The sequence below is a fragment of the Gymnoscopelus braueri genome (assembly GCF_963280865.1).
Source record: "Gymnoscopelus braueri genome assembly, chromosome: 19".
Classification (NCBI taxonomy): domain Eukaryota; kingdom Metazoa; phylum Chordata; class Actinopteri; order Myctophiformes; family Myctophidae; genus Gymnoscopelus; species Gymnoscopelus braueri.
Window position 1 is genome coordinate 39071668 of NC_137621.1, and position 24070 is coordinate 39095737.

The window sequence follows — 24070 nt, forward strand, 5'->3', positions numbered from 1 at the left end:
TTTTTTTAGGGCAGTTTTGAAAGTGAGTAGGGTTTTACACTCCTTCACTACTTTTGGTAGGGCATTCCACATTTGTGTTGCATAGCAGGAGAACGAGTTCAACCCCTTATTTGTGCCAAATCTGGGTTGGACATGATCAGTGGAGCTGCCTTTGGTGTTGTGACTGTGGACTTCATTTACGTTTTGAAAATACTTTGACAGGTACATTTGGTATCGCAATGTTGTGGTGTATCTTGCAGACCAGGCCCATTGCAAGTTGCCGTACTCTGTCCTCAAACCTGAGCCATCCGACCCTAGCAAAATGAGCAGGGGTTAGATGAGTTGTATGTTTAAGGCCAAGAAGTAGCCTTACTAGTTTGTTTTGGGATGACTGGAGCCTTATTTTTAAGGCCTTGGTGTTGTGGTACCAGCGTCATGTGAACCATGGCTACAATTTTCTATACTTTTACTTCTACTCCACTACATCTCAAACACAAATATTGTACTTTTAGTCCACTACAATTATTTGAAAACTTTATAGTTACAGATACTTTTTAGATTTTGGATTATTATTACAAAACCTACAGTAACCACTTCAGCCCTATCTAAACTTTGTCTTTTTGAAAATAGCTCTTGTGAGCTTGTAGAGCTGCTATTTTCAAAAGATTTTTATACATTTTAGACATTATGATAACTTGTGAAACGGGACATTCTGTATAATGAGTACTTTCTACTTTTGGTACTTCAAGTACATTTTGATACCAATACTTTTGTACTTTTACTCAAGTAAATTTTGAATTCCGGACTTTTACATGATACTTTTACTTAAGTAAAAAATGTGAGTACTTTTTCCACCACTGTCTAATGAAATATCCAGTATAAATGCAATGTATATGTTTGCAGTGTTAAATCAATGGCAAGGGTAAAGTACTCCCTCTTGTGGTATGAAAGTTATACTGCATGTCAGCTAGAGAAACAACACAATACAAGAGAAGAGACACATTCTTATACTTCCCATGCCTATAGAGAGCAACATCAAATCTGTTAAATTCTTAACAGTAATTAATTGATTAACGATTAATCATTAACATCTCTAATTGGCATTTACTAGGCCTAAATAGCAGTGGTTGCGAACGCAGCGGAAGGAGGCGCGCCTCCACGCGAAGTGGAGCTTACTATGAAACCCTGCTCGGGTTGTGTGTGCGTGTGCAGTATTGTGTGCACACGCTCTCATTGGCTGCTGACACATCTCAGAGTGCAGCCGCGCCCCAATGTGACTCACGCTCTCATTGGCTGCTGACAGATCTCAGAGTGGAGCTTACTATGAAACCAACCCGATGCGCATAGATGACTAGGAACTCCGAAACTCCGTGCATAGGAGAACCATATCCCCCCCATTAACTTCAATACGAGGCGGAGGCAGTCACGTGACTTTCTCTCTACGCTCTCCCCATCACGGTGAAATAACACGGATTACAAGTCCGTAAATACACAACATTTTCGAGCTGCGTTCGCTTCCCGCGTTCGCGCGTCTTACTTGTGTAAAGTAACATTTACTCAAGTACAGTACTTAAGTACAATTTTGAGGATTTTTTTTTTTTACTTAAGTGGAGTATTTACAATTTTCAATACTTTCACTACTTCTCCACTACATCTGAGGAAAATATTGTACTTTTACTCCACTACAATTATTTGAAAACTCATTACAGCTGAAAAGGCCTCAGAACACTGGAGTGAATTTTTCAGTAAAAACATTTTAATACACGTTTGAAGGACCATGATAAAGTCTTTAAATGTTTTGTGAATCTGAATTCTTTCATATTATTGTTACGTCTCGCTCTCCTTTGCCTCCACATCAATGTGCTGTGGACTCTCTGTACTCGTAAGCGCCACAAGAGGACGCCCAGAGCACACGACAGCACCCCTCAGCGCACCTATCTCCCGTTACCAATCTCCCTGGCTCTATGCACAGCAGCCATAGTGTGATGAAATTCACAGATGTTGCCAATGATACTAATGAAGGCTCTCTTACATGCTGGTCAAATAAACGTAGTCAGGGTGCTGATATTGTGCACGTTGGCTCACTACTAGAAACACTCTAGTCTAATACACCAGTGGGTCTAAAATTGGGGTACAGGGACCCTCATGGTTCCTTGAGGGGGTTCCAAATGGCCCCTTATTGATTGATTGAATATTTTATTAGGCAAAAAATGTAAAACAGCACAGTTACATTTAAAATACTTTGTCTAACAGGTCCATTCATAAAAGTCCTTGCGGACTTGTTTCCAATGAGGGCCTTGGTATTTAATTCATAGCATATATAGTGGCACCACAGTTCAAATATCATTACAAAATAAACAGCCAAAAAAATAAATATATAACATTATGTACAACAAAAAAAAATAAAAAAGAGGGGAAAAAAATTATGTACAAGAACAGGGGGGGGGGGGACTGCTGTCTAATGGGAAAATGGTACTACCTCCACCTTTGGCCTCCTGAAAGGTGATTTTTTAAGGCTCTTTTAAATGAGCCAAGCAAACTGCATTTTTTGAGGGATGGAGTTAGACTATTCCAATCCTGGGTGGCAGTGCTGTAGAAGGAGAATTTGCCCATGTTTGATTTATGGGTGGGTGGTACCAAATTGTTGTTAACGCTCCCTCTGGTATTGTGACTGTGGGTGTCGCTAACCTTTTGGAGGTATTTACTCAGATATGCGGGAATAGGGGGCATATCGGGCAAATTTGCATTTACAATTTTGAAGGCCAGTCCCATTTTTAGTTGTTTAACCCTGTCTTCCACCCTGAGCCAGCCTAGGCTGGCAAAATGGGTGGGAGAAAGGTGGGTCATGGGCCCCAATCCGAGGAGTAGCCGAATCAGTTTGTTTTGGGAGGTTTGAAGCTTAGTCTTCAGTGACACTGAGGTGTTGGAGTACCAGGAGGTGCAAGCATAGTCAAAAAGTGGTTGAATCAGGGCCCCAGAGAGTGTCCTGAGGGCCTGAGGGTTGACAAAAGAGGAAACTCTGCCCATAAATTTGGTTCTCTGGTTTACTCTTTTGACCACCTTTGTAGCCATGCTTTCACCTGTCAGGTATTTGTCAAGAACACAACCCAAATAGGTAATCTCTTCTTTGCTAGAGATAATTGTGTCATCGACTTTGACCTTGATGTGTAACTCTGAAAGTGTACAAATGGAACCAAATGGACCCGTAAGGGTAAGGGTCCATTTGGTTCCATTTGTACACTCTCAGAGATACGGGGGTCGTGGAAATGAAAAAAGTCTTGAGAACCACTGTGCTACACTAAATGGAACAGAGTCTTCATTAGTGTCATTGGTAACACCTGTGAAGGAAGTGATAATATGGCTGCTGCGCACAGAGGGCGGGCATGCAGCTAAGCGCCAGATCTTAACCAGTCCAGGTTGGTGAAATATAGCCAGCCTACTTTAGTTTCCCAGTGTTGTAGAGATAGCCAGTTAAACTTCACGCAGTTGCTGTGCACTGTTTTCTCCCTTGTGAATTTGTCACTGACACTGCTTCTCCTCTCCTCTCTAGTACCTGGTATCGTATCCCAAGCTGAGTTGTGCCAACCTGCGGAGCCCACACCCCTCTTCCTCCCCTTGTGTTTAACCTGTGGTTAAATAAATCGCCCTTTTGGGCTTTAACCCTCAATTTGCCTCTTCCTTGCTGTGCACTTGGGTCACACCACACGAGTCCCAACACTTCTCACACACACACACACACACACATACACTCACTCACTCACTCACTTCTGTATTCATACATAGACGCATACATATATCATTGTAAATGACTACAGTCCAGTTATCCTGTACGGGAGATGCCGAGATGGTCCTGCAGCACCTGAAACCCCTGGTGACTGGATCCCTGCACTGTCAACCAGTCTTCAACCGTGAGTATCTGGGTAATTGTAATATCATGTATATACTGTCAATCAACAATGTATGAATATATGAATTGTATGACTGTCTCAAAGGAAGGCCAAAATGTGGAGAAAACAACGCATCCCAACGTGACGCGTTGTGAGCTTGTAGATATGCTATTGCGATTTGGCAGAGGAAAAAAGGTGAGGGGGCCAAGGATAGACCCCTGGGGGACCCCGGTCAAGGAAATGCTATAGGGGGAACTCTTAAAGAGAACAGTCCTGAAGTGTACGTCCCAGTAGTCAATGTGCCATAGTCAAACAGGACTCAGTTATCCCACATAAACGTGAGCAAAGAAGCGGACACACTGGCTATTACAGGACCTGAGCCAGGAAGAACGGTTTGCTCCGCCCCTTCCTGTAGTGTTGTCAGTTCAGTCCAGTTTATTGTTCTTGTGTACTCCAAGGAACGTCTGTGTTCTCCATCCCCACCCACTCCCCTCTTTTCTTGCTCCACCAGTAGTTCACCACCAGCTCCTTAGTCTTTCTGATGCTGAGCTGGAGGTGTTTGTTTTCACTTCGCAGGGTTGTGTGAAAACAATGACTTTGGTGGTCACCTGAACTACCTTAACCACTTCAATCACTTAAGCCCTATTTTATACTTTGTTGTATTGTGTCTTAAAGAAATAGTATATTTTATACGTTGTTGTATCACAGTGTCACAAAGAAATAGCATATTTTATACTTTGTTGTATAATCATAATGTAAAGGAAGTATTCGCACATCCACTTCATTCGGATGCAGGTGTGTTGGACAGTGAAAACTGATGCAAACTTTTAAAAAATCATTTCATGAACAAAAAAATCCCGGACACTGCTCTGCTATATTGAAATAATATATGAATATAAATATGGAATATGAAAATATTTTTTTTCATGTTTGCTTCATACTTTGTTGTATGACAGTGTCACAATTTTTTTTTTTACCACCACCATCACAGGGCACAGTATATTTAGCAAAACACTGAAATCCACACAATATTTGATGATACAGTGGAACTTCTTCCTTCTTTACAAGAACAACAGAAAACCCTGGAGGAATTATCAGCGCTTACGGCCCCATAATTGTGCATTTTGTTCAATTAAAATGTATAAAAAAATTGGTTAGCAGTAAACATGAGACCCATGTTGGAGACTGGTCACCGTTCTGATTCATCAAACCCTGCAAAAATGTGACACGCTGCTGTAATGGAAAAGTCATACTTATGTATTATTACATAGCACAATTAATGAGCTAAACCTGATACTGTGGACTCATGCTCATGACATGTCCACAATAGCCCATGGTCCTGCTCTAATAATAGTCCTATTCAGAGCTACATGTGAGTGAGTTGTTAAGTTAGTTATCATGTTCACAATGATACCTGCCTCACTCTCTTGTTTTCCACATGAAGTGGTTCTCAATGTGGGGTCTGGGGACCTCCAGCTTACTCAGGGGGGTACGCAGGTCGCAGGGGGGTCCACGGCAAAACAAGGAACCGTTTAAGCCAGTGGTTCTCATGACAGTGAAGTGACAATTTAAGGACTGTTAAGACATTTTTAGTACCTTAGAATTAAACTGGTCAAACATTGGCCAAATTGTCAAATAAGAAAGGCAAAAAGTATGAAACTAGACGATCTACAAGCTCACAACACGTCGCAAGGCGTCGTGAGCTTGTAGATCTGCTATTTTCACAATATCTATCCCCGGAACCGATTCAAACATTTTCAAACTAAATGTGATGCCTCAACTCCTACAATTCCAATTGCTTGTCAGGGTGGGGGGTCCCCCCAGTTAAATTATGATTATTTTGAGGGGTCGCGGCCTGAACAGGTTGAGAACCACTGGTTTAAGCAGTATTTGTTTTCAATTACTATTTTGTGTGCCCATGACATGCTCAAAATAGGGATACCAGATTGATGGAGGTTAATTTCACTATAATTTCATCAGCTAGAAGGTAATCCAATGAGAGAATGTACAGTATAAGAATGACTATTCACTATTCAGATCATAGGTTTCTCTCTCCCCACCTAATCTACTCTAACTTAATCGGACATCAAAACGATAGAGCTTGCACAAAAACTAATGTCACCCACTGTTTTACACCTGTAAAAAATAATGACGTGGCTGAATCTAAACATCTAATATCTTCTCTTATGGAGGGCCCCTGGCAACAAATACTTTCACATTGGGGGGGGGGGTCCGCACCTTAATCCGCCTCAATTTGAAGGTCCTTGATATCGTCCGAGGACGAAGTGGAGATATTAAAATATTTGAGAAGCACTGCTCCACCTGACGTGTCCTGAAACAAACCATGACCAGACCTTTGGTTATGTATTCATTATGTACTGTATAGTATAGTACAGTACAGTACACAGCTAAATCCTGAGTGTTGATTCAACTCTGAGAGTGTTAAAAATGGACCCGTTCGGGTCCATTTTTAACACTCTCAGAATTAAATCAAGACTCAGGATTTCTGGTGTGTGGATGCATTCTTCTCGTGATATTTGAGTCACATGTTTAGGGGGATACGGTGACACCGCTATATGTCACCAATGCTTTGGGCAGGAGTAGGGAATTGTTCGACTCTGAAAAGGGAGATGGGAGAATCCCCTCTAGGGGGGGTGTAAAGAGTGTCTGTGTCAGTTCTACTATGGACAATAACAAAGCAGTATAATGGGAAGAGAACGCGCATGCGTACTGTGTGTGAGGGGAAATATTTTGAGGTAGTATTTGTGAGTGTGTAGATGTGAGCATGTGTCCAACATGTGAATCAAGCCCCCTGGGCTTTGACATGGGACGGTAGGTGGGCTTTTGTCGCTGAGGTACGGGTGTACTAATAGCGCGGCGAGTGAGTTGCTCAGGTTGTAAGTCCGGGCTGAGAGCGACTAATAGTTGTGGACGTCTAGCCGAGCACGCAGCTGAAGTATGGATGGGATTTGGCTCCTCAGAGTGTGTTTATTTGTGGTGTGGTCTATCGTACCTGCTTCTTCCCAGGATTCGTCCAGGTAAGATACAGTATAACGATCATTTTAATGGCACAGAAATAAATCAGAATCAACTTTACATCACACGATTACAGTTGTAAAAGAGTGGGTGATATATATATATTTTTTTAACATTGTATTTAGACTCTAAATACTTCCTATTTAGACTAATTACCGTCTCTAAATTTTAGAGGAAGAGTTCGAATAGGGGAAGAGAGCATAGTGAGATTCTGAGATTTATTCTCCTTTAGTTCCGCTATTCAGTGACCACTGCTTGTTCCTCCCCCGGTCCAGTATGGGCTCCATGTATCTGATCTCAGGTCCAGTGGTGCTACAGGCCGGGACCCCCACGCCACTGGCTGTCACCATCCTCACAGACTCTCCCGTTAGAGTGTTGGCCCAAGTGACGCAGGGCGCCTCCGCTTTAGCCCTGGCAGAAGACACCTTCCAAGGAGGTAGCACTGGGAATGCAGCAGATGATGTTTATCAACTATGCATACATTATCCACAATGTCTATGTTGTCATGTTTTCTCACAGCTGTAAAACATGGAATATTACAAATTAATCAACTGAAAGATGACACTAAAAATTTGTATTTTTGATTCATACATCATTTTACTGCTGATATTGATATTGTTTGGTCTGAGGACTCTACTACCTGCTACTCTTTTTTTAATTTTTTAATCTGCGTTTCATAACTACTGTGCTGCCGTGACAACTTAATTTTCCCCATGGGATTAATACATGTCTATCTAGCTATGTTAACTTGCCAAATCAAAACTGTACTAAAGCATTGTTTTCTTTTAAAGGCTTGACTGGGATTCTCACACTACCTCCGGTGAGTATCTTTTTTCCTTCTCTCTTTGTTCAAATTTAGACAGCTCAAATCTTCTGTTTCATAACCAAGTGATTCATATGCTAAGGTTGTAGCGTTTAGATCATTTGTTCTCAAAGTGGGGTCATTGGGGGGCAGGGGGGGGGGGGGGTACCAATGGGTCCCCCACAAAAGTAGTTAATGTAGCATCACAATAATTGTAACCACTTAATCCATTTATACGGTGGCTATTCAAAAATAGCAGATCTACAAGCTCACAGAGCTTGTACATCTGCTATTTTAGAAAATCTTTGGAAAATATCGAACATGTTTGGAAACTTTTGAATAATTTAGATTTTTTTAAAAACATAAATCTTCTCTTCTGGGGGTCCCTGGCACAGAACATTTTCAGATGGGGGTCTGTGGCCAAATACATATCAATCTGGGGGTCCTTGACAAACTGAAAGTTTGAGAACTACTGGTTTAGATAATCTGCCACTGTGCACAGGTACACTTCACTCTAAGAATCTTGTCTGTCCGTTCTTTAGATCTCTGGAAGCTCTATAAGCCAGAGTCCTCCCTTGTCCCTGGAGGTAAGGGGCTACCAGGATGACAAGCTCATCTTCTCCAACACCACCAAGCTCCGCTTCAACAGCAGAACTGTCTCGACCTTCATTCAGACGGACAGGTCCCGCTACCAACCCGGAGATACCGTCAGAATCAGAGCCGTTTCTGTCCAGACAGGCGATTATCCATACGGAGGCAGGGTGGACGTATCCGTACGGGTGGGTCTCTCAGTCTGCCGCGTGAGACATTGACACCAAGGGAGTTGAATAGGTTTCTGGTCACCGACACCCATTGTGGGGTTCTGCTGATGGTTCCTTTTGTTTTTGATCAGGACCCCGGAGGTAATGTCGTCCAACGGTGGGATTCTGTGGACAGTCACCTGGGAATTGTGTCGACAGAATTTCCATTGTCCCACGCCTCTCCCAATGGACAGTGGAGGATCACGGCTACAGTCAATGTAGGCTTGCTGTATAGTGTATACGAATGCATGATTATAGCATTACCACATAATGTTCTAGGATTAGGTGCTGTTGTACAAATGACTGCTGTCAGATGAATGGATGACTTTGCAAAAGCGTGGGAAGATGTTGTTACAGAGTTAAATGATGGCATACTTCACAAAAGATACATTCACCTTCTACTCTCTTATCCTGTACAGGACATGACAGATGAAAAATCCTTTATTGTTGAAACCTACGGTAACCTTTTAAAGAACTATTAATATTATGAATTTATTACATTTAATTTTTTTAAATTACACACTTAATTAGTACTGCTCCTTCTAATTTGACTGTCTCACCTTTACAGAGCCTCCCCACTTTGAGGTAATGGTAAAGACTTCTCCAGTAATCCTAGTTGGAGATGACGTCTCAGGAACTGTGACAGCCCAGTGAGTGTTATTTCCAAATGATCTTTCATTTGGCTGAGTCGAGAGCGACCAGCAGTGTAATGATGATGATGTTTCTATAACATGTGTGTGTATCTCCCTAGGGACTCTAGCGGACAACCTGTACAGGGGACACTGTCTGTCTCTGTCACATCAGCTGTGCATGACTCTGGCATTCCATTGAGCTTGACTGAAACCAAAGAGGTGAGTCTATAGCTGTCCAATAAGTCCCATTACACCGTAAAATCTGGAGTGTTCATTTCATGATTTAACTCTCAGAATTAAATGATCCCTCAGGATTTTGCTAGCTGCCCAGTTAGCACCTTGACGGCACATTCACAACGTCCCCAGTTCAGTCAGGAACACTCACACGTCATAGATGAGATTTAACCGTTCATTGCAACAAATTGAATACTTGTGTGCCACGACATTAGTCTGATGGCCCATTGTTTTGGAGTACCATTGGTCTGACATTGCACATTATAACTAAGCCTGGCCCTTTTTTTACCCTTTTATTTTGAGATTTTTAAAGGAACATTTAGTCTACAACAGACTTAGACCTACATACAAGACAATGTACATACAAATTATGTTAACATAATCATAACAGGGTGAGTGTCAGTAGACACATTTACACAAATACAAAACAAAAACAAAACAAACAAAAAAATATAAATAAAAGATAATACCCTTATCCTAACCTCACATTAACTTAACATTTATCAGACTATTGGGAATTATGGGCTGTCGGACCAATGGGCAGCCCTCAGCCAAGCAGCATGCCATAATAAATCTGGGAATGCAGTGCATTGAATTCAGTTGAACTCGAAAGCCAGACAAAAGATTGAGTTTCAGTATCATTTTTTGAGCCCTGCAAGGCTCTGAACTAGAAAGGTAGAGGCTCAGGTGGTGGAGACATGAAGCTTTGCCAGCAGCAGCATACGTAGCAGCATTGAGTAGCGGTGATCAAGTGAAGTAGGAAGTCATTTTTAAATGGACCGCCTTGTTGTAGAACAGGCTGTGATTGGCGTTTAGAAAAGTGTGACTGATCGGCAGGCTGACAGTTGATAACAGCTGGAGCATATGTTCTGCATGAACTCACGCAATGCTTCATTTTGATTCAAGCCTTTATAAAGAGACCGTCTGCATGTCTTCCTTGTTATGTTGCCTTTTTACTACACTACAGGACCAAAAAGCCATGGTCATCTTCATTTTTGCCCCATGTTTTCAGATCCATGGGTCAGCACAGTTTTCCTTCAGTAAAGATCAACTTTCAGACCTCCACCAATACAGTTCGGCTGGGAATAATAATAATATTGTCATGCAAATGACTGCATGTGTCACTGAGATCTCGACAGGTTAGTGAGGCGTATTTAGTTTTTCTGTATTTAATGTGGAAAATACATTTCACATTTGTTCAACAAATGTGTTCCTATGACTACAATATGCTCTCTTCTGTTATAGGATTTAAAGTGAACAGTGTGGTTGATGTGCATTTTATGAAGAACACCTACCAGCTAACGTTCGACAATTTTCCTCATGTACCAAAGCCATCATTACATTTTGCCGCAAATGTAAGTCAAAGTCATCATGTTTACAATAAAAATGAACAGTTGCTTCAGTGATCTACAGACCAATGAGATGCCTAACGTATTTCACAGCTGAAGATATCCAGGTATGACAGAGAGCCACTGAGCCCCTCAGAGTTGATGAGCCCTGTGACGGTTGAAGTCACGCAGAGAACATCCAAGACGGATGCCAAATCCACAACGATGACGCTTGCGGTGCCCGAGGACGGGGTTGTCCACGTCAGGTTTAGGTTACAGGATACAGTGGAGTCGCTTTTTATCCAGGTGGGTGCTAAAGACTGTTTTTAAGGTTGGTAATTTCAACACAGTTATATACAGTATGTAATAGGCTCCATTTTGGAAAAAAAATTGGCCTCTTCTTTACTTCCTTCACAGGTGTTACCAATGATACTAATGAAGGCTCTGTTCCATTCTGGTCAAACAGAGTCAAGGTGCTGATATTGTGCATGGGGGGGGGGTTCTAAATGTCCCCTTAGAAAGATGTGAAACTCTGAGAGTGTACAAATGGAACAAAATGGACCCATAAGGGTCCATTTGGTTCTCTCAGTAACACACTCATAACACTTTCAGAGTTATGGGGGTCCTTGAAAAGGTTTGAGAACCACTGTGCTACATGAAATGGAACAGAGCCTTCATTAGAATCATTGGTAAAACCTGTGAAGAAAGTAAGGAAGAGGCCCAATTTCTTTCCAATATGGCTACTGTGCATAGAGCCTATTGTGAGCCAACGCTCCAAAAACCTGACAGATTTATGTAGATATTGGTTTCTTTTTTGTGTGATGAACCAATGACTACAACCAAGAATGCAGTTGTTCCATTGTGCTATGCCGTATTATATCTCGCAATTCATAAATTGAGTATGAAATCATCAATTTAACCTTGAGTCCTCATTTTGATGTGTTGTTGCATGCAGGCCAAGTTTATGTCCGGTGCAGAGACTTTGGAGCTCTACAGTGGCCACACGTCTCCTAGTGGCTCATACATTCAGATCCTACCTGTCAGCTCCTTTCCTACACAGGTAACGTAGATATTGAACAAATATCAATGTATTTATGAATACATTGTAATGTGAATTGACACTTTTTATGTGGCATTTTATTCCAGGCCGGAGTGCCCCTTGCAGTAGATGTTGAGAGCACTTTTCAACCCAGAGAACTTCACTACGTGGTATGTTTGGTCACATGTAAATGAACAGCGCACTACAACTAAACATGTAGGTTCTCAGTTTATCTCGTTTCTGGTCTTTAATTCTGCATCCATCTCTGTCCGCTTATCCGAAGTCGGGTCGCGGAGGTAACAGTTCCAGCAGAGAATCCCAGACTTCCCTTTCCTTGGCTAACTCTAACTGGGGCATCCCGAGGTGTTCCCAGGTCATCGTGGAGATATAATCCCCCCCATCTGGTCCTCGATTTCCCCCGTGGTCTCTTAACCAGCTGGGTGTGACTGGAAACCCTCCCTGGGGAGGCGCCCAGGAAGTCATCAGTATTAGATGCCTCAACCACCTCAGTTCCCTCCTTTCCATGTAATGGAGCAGTGGCTCTACTCAGTCTCCTGGGTGACTGAGCTTCTTACCGTATCCCTAAGGGAAATGCCAACCACCCTCCTGAGAAAACCCATTTCAGCTGCTTGTATCCAAGATCTTGTTCTTTCGGTCATGACCTAGCCTGGCTCCACCCCCTGAATCGTTTGCCACGCATTCAGGGTCTGGTAGATGTTGAGAGCACTTTTCAACCCAGAGAACTTCACTACGTGGTATGTTTGGTCACATGTAAATGAACAGCGCACTACAACTAAACATGTAGGTTATCTCGGTTTATCTCGTTTCTGGTCTTTAATTCTGCATCCATCTCTGTCCGCTTATCCGAAGTCGGGTCGCGGAGGTAACAGTTCCAGCAGAGAATCCCAGACTTCCCTTTCCTTGGCTAACTCTAACTGGGGCATCCCGAGGTGTTCCCAGGTCATCGTGGAGATATAATCCCCCCCATCTGGTCCTCGATTTCCCCCGTGGTCTCTTAACCAGCTGGGTGTGACTGGAAAACCTCCCTGGGGAGGCGCCCAGGAAGTCATCGGTATTAGATGCCTCAACCACCTCAGTTTCCTCCTTTCCATGTAATGGAGCAGTGGCTCTACTCAGTCTCCTGGGTGACTGAGCTTCTTACCGTATCCCTAAGGGAGATGCCAACCACCCTCCTGAGAAAACCCATTTCAGCTGCTTGTATCCAAGATCTTGTTCTTTCGGTCATGACCTAGCCTGGCTCCACCCCCTGAATCGTTTGCCGCGCATTCAGGGTCTGGTGACGCTGTCGAAGGCGGGTGTTTCTCGGTTGAACATCTGTACGACGAATCGGGATCGGGATAATCCAGTATGAACCAATCGCCAAAGAGTCTTTGAAAAAAAAAACTTTGGCCACGCCCCCATCTCAGAAATCGGCTGCATTGAGAGGGCTTTCAGACTGAATAATGGCGTGAAACGAAATAAATTCAGACTGAGTGTCAGGCTAGTCATGACCCACATTTCATGACCATAGGTGAGAGTAGCTACGAAGATTGACCAATAGATCGAGAGATTTTCTCTCTTTTCAGGAGCAAACTGTTTTACCTATCTATTTCCCAAAATTGGCAACCCCAAAATGACCCGACTACACATGTTGACATAGATTTATTGGCCATGATCAGCCCATTGATTGGAGATGCGTAAGTCGCTATCAAGAAAACTCAAAAGTCACTGTATTGGTATATCAGAATCCCCAGGATAGTTACATACAGTACATTAATAATTTGGTGCTTTTGCTAATATACAGCACACACAGACATACAGTAATACAACACTACAATAGATACAGTAAAGATACTGTGCAGTATAAACAATGCTGAAGAAAGAGGAGCCTGTCTGGGGCAAGACATTGTTTTTTTGTGCCAATTGTTGCTGGTAATTGTCTGGTATCACTTTCCAGAGGGGAGATTTTGATCAACCTGATAGTAATCAACACTTGGAAGAATTCAAAAGTTTCGCTGTTTCTCTCAAAAAGTGCTGCAAGCTGGCTAACAATTATTTTCGCTCTGCCATTTTTCCAGGTCAGCTCGAGGGGTCAAGTGGTGGCAGCCGGAACAAAGACTTCTTCATCCTTTTCTCTGACTCCAAAGACGTCTTGGTCTCCTGAGGCCTGTATCACCATCTACTGTTTCGACCCTGAAGGAGGGGTCACCAAAGATTCAGTTCATGTACCCATTCATCAACTCAACAATGTAATTTTACTCATCACGGAATTGACCAATCACTGAATTTCCAGAGAGTATTTAGTGCTAGAAATATACATACATTCTGGCAAACTATATATATATATTATTTATTATAAATATAGTACAAACTAGGTATTATTTGGCACGCAAGTGACGCAACTGATTAGTTTTGGATCTAATGCTTCATAGTAAGTAAGAGTAACGCATTATGTATTTAGGCCTGATTTATATAACCTGTTGGTTTTGATTTGAAAACCGCGCCCGTTCAGCAGGGAGTGGAACTGGGAGGGATGGCGTGTTCCTCCGCATGTGTAACACCCTCCCGGTGAAACTCCTCACTGTCTGGTGAAAAGTAGCGGCTGGCAATTGCATGTGTATCGGAGGAGACACATGGTTATGTATACCCTCCCCAAGACCAACAGTAGGGGTCAGCAATGACGGGGACTATACACATGGATGGAAATTGGCATAATTACTAAATTTACAGGAACAATTTAAGATTAAAATAAAATGATCTATCAATGGTCTGGTGTTTATTAACCTTAATCTGTCGCTCGCTGTGTGCCATTTTCTTCAGATGCCTCTAAACTGGAGGAGTGACAAAGCCGGGATAAGGGACCAGGTGTTCCTTGCTGCCACCGTCATTGAACCCCAGGTAGGAATGCTGGCACTGGGCAGACTTCACTGAACAAATACTGTCACGCAGGTAGCAGCATTACCTGCCATTCATCATCTCATGTGTTGTGATCCACAAAGGCAAAACACATTCTTCATGAGACATATTAGACACTTGGGAGATCCCCCAAAGATAAACTTCTAAAGGGCGACTTATTATGTACTTATGTATGCCGGTGTTGTTCACCACAAAAGGCCGATCTACATGCTCACAACACGTCGCTGGGCGACACGTCGTGAGCTTGTAGATCGTCTATTTGTGGTGCGGGACACCGGTGCACAACTAAGTATAAGTCAGGCCTTTTAGTGGAAACATGCAACACAATATGCCTCATGTTTTTGGATAGATTTTATGACTGAAACTCAACCTTCTGTGTACAAACATGCTTCCAAAGACCAGAATGCACAGAGCCTGTTTAGATAACGGTCAGATTTGTGTGATTTCTATTTTGTCCAAGCTTATAGTTTGATTGCAAATCTGTCATGATAATCTTCATACTGTCGCGTAATCAGACAATTTTGACAGCTCCCCAAACAAGTGTTTGAGACACTTAATGTGTCAGCTACTGTACTAATTTACAATTCTGGTATTTAGCAGACGCTCTGCATATGAGCGTCTGCTAAAAGCAAACTCAAAAGTGCAGAGTAAGCACGCACGAACTCTATAGTCACACAAGTAGAGTGCAAAGAGAACAATGTAATGCTTCAAAGAAACTAGGATACCAGGTAAACATCAAACCTAGTATCTGTCTAAACAACATGCGACTGTAATCTAAATAAAATGATTGTAATTTTTGCTTTAGCAAAACAAATCTACACATGGATTCAAGTTCACAGTCACAATGACTGATTTAAGTCATTTGGATTCCATTCCAGCGTGACACGTTGTGAGCTTGTAGATTGTCTATTTTCAATTATTGGTTATTTTAAGATTAAAGAGGTCAAATAGTGATAGAATACGTGTTCAATCTTCCAGAAAATCCTGATGAGCTCAGATATTTCACAAAAGCAAAAGTTAAACCCTCTTTCTTCAACTGGTTGGCTGTATGGCTACAAAAACATAATCATTTTACATATTCCGACTAATTGCTTATGAAACACGACGCTAGCCTCTATGTGTGTGTGGGGGGGGGGGGGGTGGTGTGTGTGTGTGTGTGTGTGTGTGTGTGTGTGTGTGTGTGTGTGCTCCTTTCACACTGTTTCACGAATCACAGATTACGACATGGCCTCACAACATGTTTAAGTCGTGAGATTTAATTTTGCTTTAACCCATGATATCATTCCGAAAGTGACACTGTAGCATATTGCTCGGACTGGTCAGACTGGATGTAATCTATCCATCTGCTTTTGTTCGGGGGTGACTTTGCCATTTCTATGAGCTGGTAACTCTAGTGTTTAGGATGTGAGGGCGGGAGCTAGACCTGGGGGTGTGGAAGAATACATAATGCCCAGGGACAAAGCCACGGCACTTAGGATTGGCTGAGGGTGACCTTTAGTGGCTCCGTACTGCTGGCAGGTTTTGTGTGTGTGAGTGTGTCAGAATAGACCCCATTGAACCCGAGCTCATCCTAAGCCCCCTCGAGATCACCCCGTCTTGCATCACAAGTCGGGATCTGTACAGTGGTGGAGAAAAGTACTCACATTTTGTACTTAAGTAAAAAGTATCAATACTGCAACGGAGAAATACGCTGTTACAAGTAAAAGTGCAATATTTGGCTCTGAGATGTAGTCGAGTAGACATAAAAATACTGAAAACTTGAAATACTCCAGCAAAGAAAAAATACCTCAAAATCGTACTTGAGTAAATTTACTTAGTTACTCTCCACTACTGGGATCTGACCTATATTTCATACAGGATTCATATTTCACAATGTAAAGGATAGCACAGTGACTTATATTCTACTGTATCGCCTTTATTATCGTGCCAGCGATGCGCCGCTTAACCTCACAATGAAAATGTAAGTCACGCTTTTGTTTTCGTTCACAGACTAACAAAGCATGTTTACGTACTTTTGGCTCAGTTTTGCTTATACTGTACTGACTGTAAACATCTGAACTGTCTCTCGCTCACTGCAGGAGTGTAATGTCATGGTGCTGACCGATGCCAGGCTGCATATGACACAACAGGCTCACGAACAGGAAAAGGGTATGATGATATTATTATTATGCTGAATGTAATAAACAGTCCTTGTGTAGGTTTTGATTCCCATTTTTTTCTGGTCTCCCAAGTCTAACTAGAAGGCAACATAGTTTTGTTTTGGTTCCCTCTTCTGGAGATCAACCCACATTGCAAGTACTGTAGGATATGCTGTGGTGGAAAAAGTACTCACAATTTTTACTTAAGTGAAAGTATCAATACTGCAATATAGAAATACTCTGTTACTTAAGTAAAAGTCCGGAATTCAAAATGTACTTGAGTAAAAGTGCAAAAGTATTGGCATCAACATGTACTTAAAGTACCAAAGTAAAAGTACTCATTATGTAGAATGTCCCATTTCAAGTTTTCAAATGTATAAAAATCTTTAGAAAATAGCAGATCTACAAGCTCACAATGCGTATTTTCAAATGGCCAAAATGAATATATAGGGCTGAAGTGGCTAATGTATGTTATGTAATAATAATCAAAATCTATAAAGTAACTAAAGATTTCAAATAATTGTAGTGGAGTAAAAGTACAATATTTGCCTCTGAGCTGTAGTGGAGTAGAAGTAAAAGTACAGAAAATTGGAAATACTCAAATAAAGTAAAAAAAATACCTCAGAATTGTACTTAAGTACAGTACTTGAGTAACTGTACTTAGTTACTTTACACCACTGTTATTCTGTTTCTCCTTAAGGTCCATCAGGAGGTGATATCCTGATGACGGAGAACTACTGGAGACAATGGATGGAGCAGGGCTCTGTTGACACCTGGCCACAGATGGACACTGATGCTAGGTGAGCACTTGGGGTCACATCCTGCATGAAGTATGCTGTCGCGCTTGTTAGCAATGTGTTCAGAAAACCACATTGGAAGGACTATCCGCAGTTTCATGCAGTGGTGGAAAAAGTACTCGGATGTTTTACTTAAGTAACAGTATCAATACTGCATTGTACTGTAGAAGTGCTCTGTTACAAGTAAAATTCCGGAATTCAAAATGTACTTGAGTAAAAGTACAAAAGGTATTGGTATCAAAATGTACTTAATGTACCAAAAGTAAAAGTTCTAAAATGTTTGAAAATAGGCTAAAGTGGTTAATGTATGTTTTAAAGTAATAATAATTTATATCTGCAAAGTAAATAGTAACTAAAGTTTTCAAATAATTGTAGTGGAGTAAAAGTACAATATTAGCCTCCGAGATGTAGTGGAGTAGAAGTAAAAGTATAGACAATTGGAAATACTCCAGTAAAGTAAAAGTACCTCAAAATTGTACTTAAGTACAGTACTTGAGTAAATGTACTTTGTTACTTTACACCACTGGTTATATGAAGATAAGTACCGGTAGATAGATTGAGCCTAGTCACACAGTGTTTCCCCTGCTATTCAAACAGTTGTCATAGTCTGTCCAGAAGAGCACTAGCCATCCATACAGTATATGTCGCTGTGGCTGAAATTGTCATGAATATTACATGTAGATATTTCTTTCAAGAATGATTTTACATCTCATAGACTTTGGGTTTAGCATATTGTACGTAATTAGTAACTGAGGCCTTTTCTGTTGCTAAGTTAAGTTTCCTAGGAATTACAATGCTATGTCACTCGTATTGTTAACAGTTAATCAAACTAATCGATTATAAAAAATTATCGATAATTGAAGTTAACAAAATAATCAATAATAATCTATCACTATTTTGGGCAAAAAAATTATGAAAATAGCCAATCTGCAAGTGTGTAGCTATTTTTACTATGTTTTGCACAAGCGTGTGTGGTGATGCTTAAAGGTAGGGTAAGTGATATTTTTTGGTATTATTATTTTTTTGTTAAAAAGGTTAAAGTACTATATTCTGATAGTAATCATTGCTACAGAGCGTTTGTTCGGTTACAGGGGTCTCTCCAGCTCTTTAGTAAACAGAATATAGTACATTTTCAGGTAGGTGACAACATTAAAGCCAATCAGGAGAGAGCACTGAAAATGCATTTTCTGCTTAATAAAGAGCTGGAAAGACATGGGAGACTCCTTATTTTAACCAAAGTAAATCACTTACCCTACCTTTAAGTGCTTAATCAATTATTCAATTAAACAAAAAAGTAATCGTTAAGTAAATAGTTAACAGTTGCAGCCCTATTTGGGACTGAGCACTCCTTTCTCTTGTACCAGGGTGTGGGAAAGTCCGCAGGTACCTGCAGCACATGGCATCAGGTTTCGGAGAGAGGTGGCGGGGATCACACCTGAGCCACAGGCCACTACTCCTGAACCGGTACGTACGGTAGAAACCCGTTTTCTATTCACAAGTTTGAGATCGTTCGTATTACAGTTTGAAGTGGGGATGATGACGTGAATATACAGTAAGTATAAAATCGTCTCTGTCGGGCGGAAACCTCATATGTCCAAAACTGTTACTTTTCAAGATTCAAATTCAAAAGCCGCAAAAGTAGCAGATCGCTTCGCGCCGCGTTTCAAGCTTGCAGATCTACTACGTTGATGCTTTTGTGTGACGCTGTAGTATGATCAAGTAGGGCATTAATTTACGAAAAAAACTCAGTAAGTTAGAATATGTAGATAAGAGGTTTCTGCCCGACAGCAATGAAATGTAACAGATAGAGTGATTGAGGCAGTGCATTGACGTCGACCCCCCAGTCACTAGCAGTGCAGGACTGAGTTTTGGTCTCGGGTGTAGAGGAGACATGACTTTTGTGACATTGTTACCTGAAGGAGTCGGGTGGGGGAGTGAGAAAACTCAAACAAAGAGCGGCACAGAGCAGATGTACATGGATGATGTATTAGAAGGGCCATAGTGTGAGAGTATAACTGTAGTGTGAGAGTATAACTGTAGTGTGAGAGTATAACTGGAGATGGCCAATCTATTCCTCATGTACAATTAGACAATTTAATTTAGATCAAAACATATCAAACATCACGTGTCGTCATATATCATGGTCCCTAAAACAGAATCTTTTCAAATGAGAGAGTTCCATAAATGTCAATTTGTGGGTCCATGACATGAAAATGTTTTTGAATCCTCCTTCAATCCTAGAATATGAGATACTCTCATCCAAAATAATTATCTTACTCACAATTTACAATTTAGGCATTTCGCAGATGTTTGTATGCAGAATGACTTAAGTGCCATTCGCACTGAGCACTATGACTATAAAGATAACTATAACTATATCGTTTCTTTATAGTCGGTGTGAACTGTCATCCACTTGACTTTTTAAAACTATATTTTATAGTGCTCAGTGTGAATGGCCTAATAGCTAACTGAAATAATCCTACACACCCATTACTTACACTAATAATAGCCAACGTTACTCTTGAGTTTGATTTTGTGCCCTTCTATTGTGTGCCAGAACTTCTTGTCCCTAGATGTCCCAGCCTGCCTAGTCAGAGGAGAGGAAATTGTACTGGAGGTGAAAATCTTCAACAATCTCGAGCAGGAAATGGAGGTTTGGAAATTAAATTGACCTTCACTGTTGTGGCAAAAGTAATTTTTGTATAAGTAAGATGTTCTGCTTTCGATACTACTGCATGACAATCTCTTGAAGGTGACTCTCACAGTCTAGTGTACCATACCATGAATGATCCATTCTTGATCTTATTTCCCCTTTTCTGCCCCATTTTCCCACGTGTCTTTTTTTCCGTAGGTTGGCCTACTGGTAGAGCAGAATGAGGCCTATGAGTTTGTCCTGGCAGAACAAGGAGAAATCTCTGTGGTGAACTCGCGGATAGTCACTGTGGGGAGTCGGGGCTCTGCCTCGGCCCTGTTCCCCATCCGGCCTGTGGCTGTGGGCCAAATGGAAATATCTGTGGATGCCGTGGCAAACGAGGCCTCAGCCAAAGTTGTCCGGACTGTGCTCGTGAAGGTAAAACACCACTTAACTGACGGATAAGATCTCAGATTCCAAGCCCAAATAACTCAACACAAGCCATCTATCCAATTCATCTAACTTAAACTAAGCCCTTGTAAGCTTTGGTGAATGTCAAGTGGAACACAATTCTCCCAGGATTTGCAACGTATGAATAACGCGTTTGTAATAAAAGCTTTATTTGGTCCGCTGTGAAAGCAGTAGGTTTTATTTAAAGCTGCAATCCAGAACTTATTTTTGCGTATAAAATGTTATTTTAACAACTCTGTATGTTACAGTATGTTAACCCTTTAAGACCGGGAACGCAGATTTCTTTTATTTTTTAGATTTTCTTTCAAAAAACTGTTAGGATTTAGACATTTTTTTTAGAATCGGCCTCAGGTCTTAATGGGTTAATACTGTACAACCAGAACATTGTGCTGGAGGTAGTGTCCCTACTCTTCGACTGAGACATTTTCGACCCTCGAATCGGGTATAGAACACCTACTACGAGTTTACAACTAGTACTGCCTTAAGCTCTCAAGCGCAATATCTCCCTGGCCAAGGAGGGATTGCCTCTTGCATGAGTGGTAGAAATTTGGTGTCGCATGTGGGAGACCCGGCCCGAGTCCCGGATACGACATAAAAATTACGGATTGCAGCTTTTATAGTTGTAGCCTACCTTCCTCCAGACCGCTACATAAAAATAAATCATGTGGTTTACAGTTAATCCTATGATAACATCAAATAATGTCCATGTTGCCATATAGCCTGAGGGAGTTGAACAGTACCATTCCGAGACTCTGTTCCTGGAGCTGATGCGGCCGAACCATTCCCAAGCCATCTCCTTCGCCTTCCCTCCAGATGTGGTAGCGGGCAGCCGACGGGCTCACGTGGCAGTGGTTGGTACGTGTACCCAGTGGTGGAAAAAGTTCTTTAAGTAAAAGTATCAATGCTGCATTGTAAAAATACTCTGTTACATGTAAAAGTCTGAAATTCTAAATTTACAAAAGTATCGTTATGAAAATGTACTTAAAGTACCAAAAGTAGAAAGTACTCGTTATGCAGAATGTCCCAGCTCACACATTATCAAATGTATAAAATGTGTAAAAATCTTTTGAAAATAGCAGATCTACAAGCTCACAATGCTTCGCATCGTGACGCATTGTGAGCTTGTAGATCGGCTATTTTCAAATAGTTGAATTGTACATAGGGCTAAAGTGGGTAATGTATGTTTTGTAATAATAATCAAAATCTACAAAGTAACTAGTAACTAAAGTTTTCAAATAATTGTAGTGGAGTAAAAGTACAATATTTACCTCTGAGATGTAGTGGAGTAGAAGTAAAAGTACTGAAAACTGGAAATAGACCAGTAAAGCAAAAATACCTCAAAATTGTAAATGTACTTAGTTACTTTACACCACTACGTGTACCCTTTGTTCTTCCTGCTTCTACGATGCCAGTTCCATTTGAGCACACTTAGTGTTTACATTTTTTTTTAACCACTTAAACCCCTTTATACTCTGTTGACTGGGGTCCCCCCAGGCTCTATACTAGGTCCACTCCTTTTTTCCCCCTCTACACCAGTGGTTCTCAAACTTTTTCATGTCAAGGGCCGCCACATTTATATACTGTATATATTTGGCCGCGGAGCCCCAGCTGAAATGTTTTGTGTCAGGAACCCCCAGAAGAGAAGATTTATGTAAAGAAATATAAAAAATATTCAGAATTTTAAATATTTTTCAAACAAATTCAAAAATAGCAGATGTACAAGCTTGCTTGTACATCTGCTATTTTTGAATAGCCAACGTATAAATGGATAAAGTGGTTAAAACGATTGTGATGCTACACTAACTACTTTTGCTGGGGACCTCCGAGGACCCCCCGGACCCCACTTTGAGAACCTCTGCTCTACACCATTATCTCTTTGCTGAAAAGAGCCGATCTACAAGCTCACAACGTGAGCCGCGATGCAAGCCCCCCCCAGAATAGGGAAGCTAATGGGGTTCATGTGGTTCATTGTGTTCCTGCCGCAACATGTGCCCACTTTTAACTTCAGTGTTCAGAAGATGGTGGTGGGGGGGGGGGTGGAGCGGCGGCGCCACTGCCCGGAGACTTATTTGGGTCTTGAGGATGAGAAATGAAAGCGATAGCTGAATGTTTACAGCAGGCAGATTCAGGACAGCTGTCTGGTTAGTTGGCTCCACACTCCGCCCAGGTTGAAGGGCGCTGGGCGTTTGCCATGCTAGAGAGAGGCAGAGCAGAGGCAGGTTCTGGCTGGTGGACGCTGAAACTCATCGTTCCCCATGTTTGATTTGATTGTCGGCTTTACAAAAGCTTTTTAATGCAGCAATCAAGAATGCTTGGATTTCTGTCTCTACTTTTTCCATTTGTGTACTGTATGTCATTTTCCGTCCATTTATTTGTTGCATCCTAAAACCGTGGTTCTCAATATGGGGTCCAGGGCTCCTGGAGGGAGTACCCCAGCTAAAAGGTAAATGCAACTGCAGACATACAGAATGGCTATTTTGACCATAGTTTCACTGTTAGCTTTACACCAATCTGGGAACCCATCGCCAAATGAAAAGGAAAAACGGCGCCCTCTGCTGTTTTTCTCATCTCACTTGGCTCTGGGAGGAAGTGACGTAGCACCCGTGTGCAAGGAAACCGGGGTTTTGGTCTGCCTTCAGCCTTTCACTTCCGGTGGTGCGACTATGTTTTCATTCCCACTAACAATATTTCTACACGGAACACTAACACCACTTCTCCCAGAGAACATGGATCGTTTTGGTTATAAGCCCACTTGTTTCTATGATGAAAGAGCAAGTTAAAATGTGAATATCTTTCCGTGGTTTTGTCTGCTCCGAGGATGCTATTATTAAATTAGTTTCGGTTTGTTTCTAGAGGGGAAGGATCGGCAGACACGTAAATCCCGCCCACTACATTTGATTGGGTAAAGCGCGGCCTGCTTCCTGATCTGAAGGCACGCCCACTTGTAGGCCAGTGCGTACGCGATATGACGAACCACCCCGACAGATTCAAACGCAGAGCAGAATCTGTTCTTGAGAGATTAACTTTACACATGCAGAACATAGACAGTAAAGGAACCATATCACACAGACCATATCAGACTAAATTAAGCTCACAATAAAAATGTTCTTACATTGGGGTCATAGAAATACTAATCTTATCCAATGGAGGTCTGTGGTCTAATGCATAGATATGATAATACTACACTGTTTTGTCCGTGATTATAGCGATGCCTTCTATGAGCCTTTAACCCATTAAGACCTGAAGTCGATTCTACAAATGTCTTCTAAATCCCAACAGTATTCTGAAAAACGTATGTTTCTATATCAATGGTTCTCAAACTTTTTCACGTCAAGGACCCCCAAAATTATATGTATTTGGCCGCCAACCCCCATCTCAA

General features: G+C 41.6%; 1 protein-coding gene across 1 annotated transcript in view; it reads left to right on the forward strand.

Moving 5' to 3' along the window:
• Positions 1–3823: 3823 nt before the first annotated feature.
• The window catches only part of LOC308074796 (CD109 antigen-like), a gene marked incomplete at both ends in the record, with an annotated part of 151423 nt that continues 131176 nt past the window's right edge, over positions 3824–24070 (forward strand). The window contains 19 exons of the mRNA XM_080414296.1: positions 3824–3887; positions 4378–4421; positions 6894–6904; positions 7178–7364; positions 8247–8477; positions 8597–8722; positions 8924–8963; positions 10616–10725; positions 10813–11004; positions 11654–11758; positions 11845–11907; positions 13816–13962; positions 14558–14635; positions 16732–16801; positions 17501–17591; positions 18953–19052; positions 20146–20241; positions 20440–20658; positions 21411–21546. Of these exons, the coding sequence (XP_080270422.1) occupies positions 3824–3887; positions 4378–4421; positions 6894–6904; positions 7178–7364; positions 8247–8477; positions 8597–8722; positions 8924–8963; positions 10616–10725; positions 10813–11004; positions 11654–11758; positions 11845–11907; positions 13816–13962; positions 14558–14635; positions 16732–16801; positions 17501–17591; positions 18953–19052; positions 20146–20241; positions 20440–20658; positions 21411–21546 (2110 nt within the window). The remainder of the gene's footprint in view (positions 3888–4377; positions 4422–6893; positions 6905–7177; positions 7365–8246; positions 8478–8596; positions 8723–8923; positions 8964–10615; positions 10726–10812; positions 11005–11653; positions 11759–11844; positions 11908–13815; positions 13963–14557; positions 14636–16731; positions 16802–17500; positions 17592–18952; positions 19053–20145; positions 20242–20439; positions 20659–21410; positions 21547–24070) is intronic.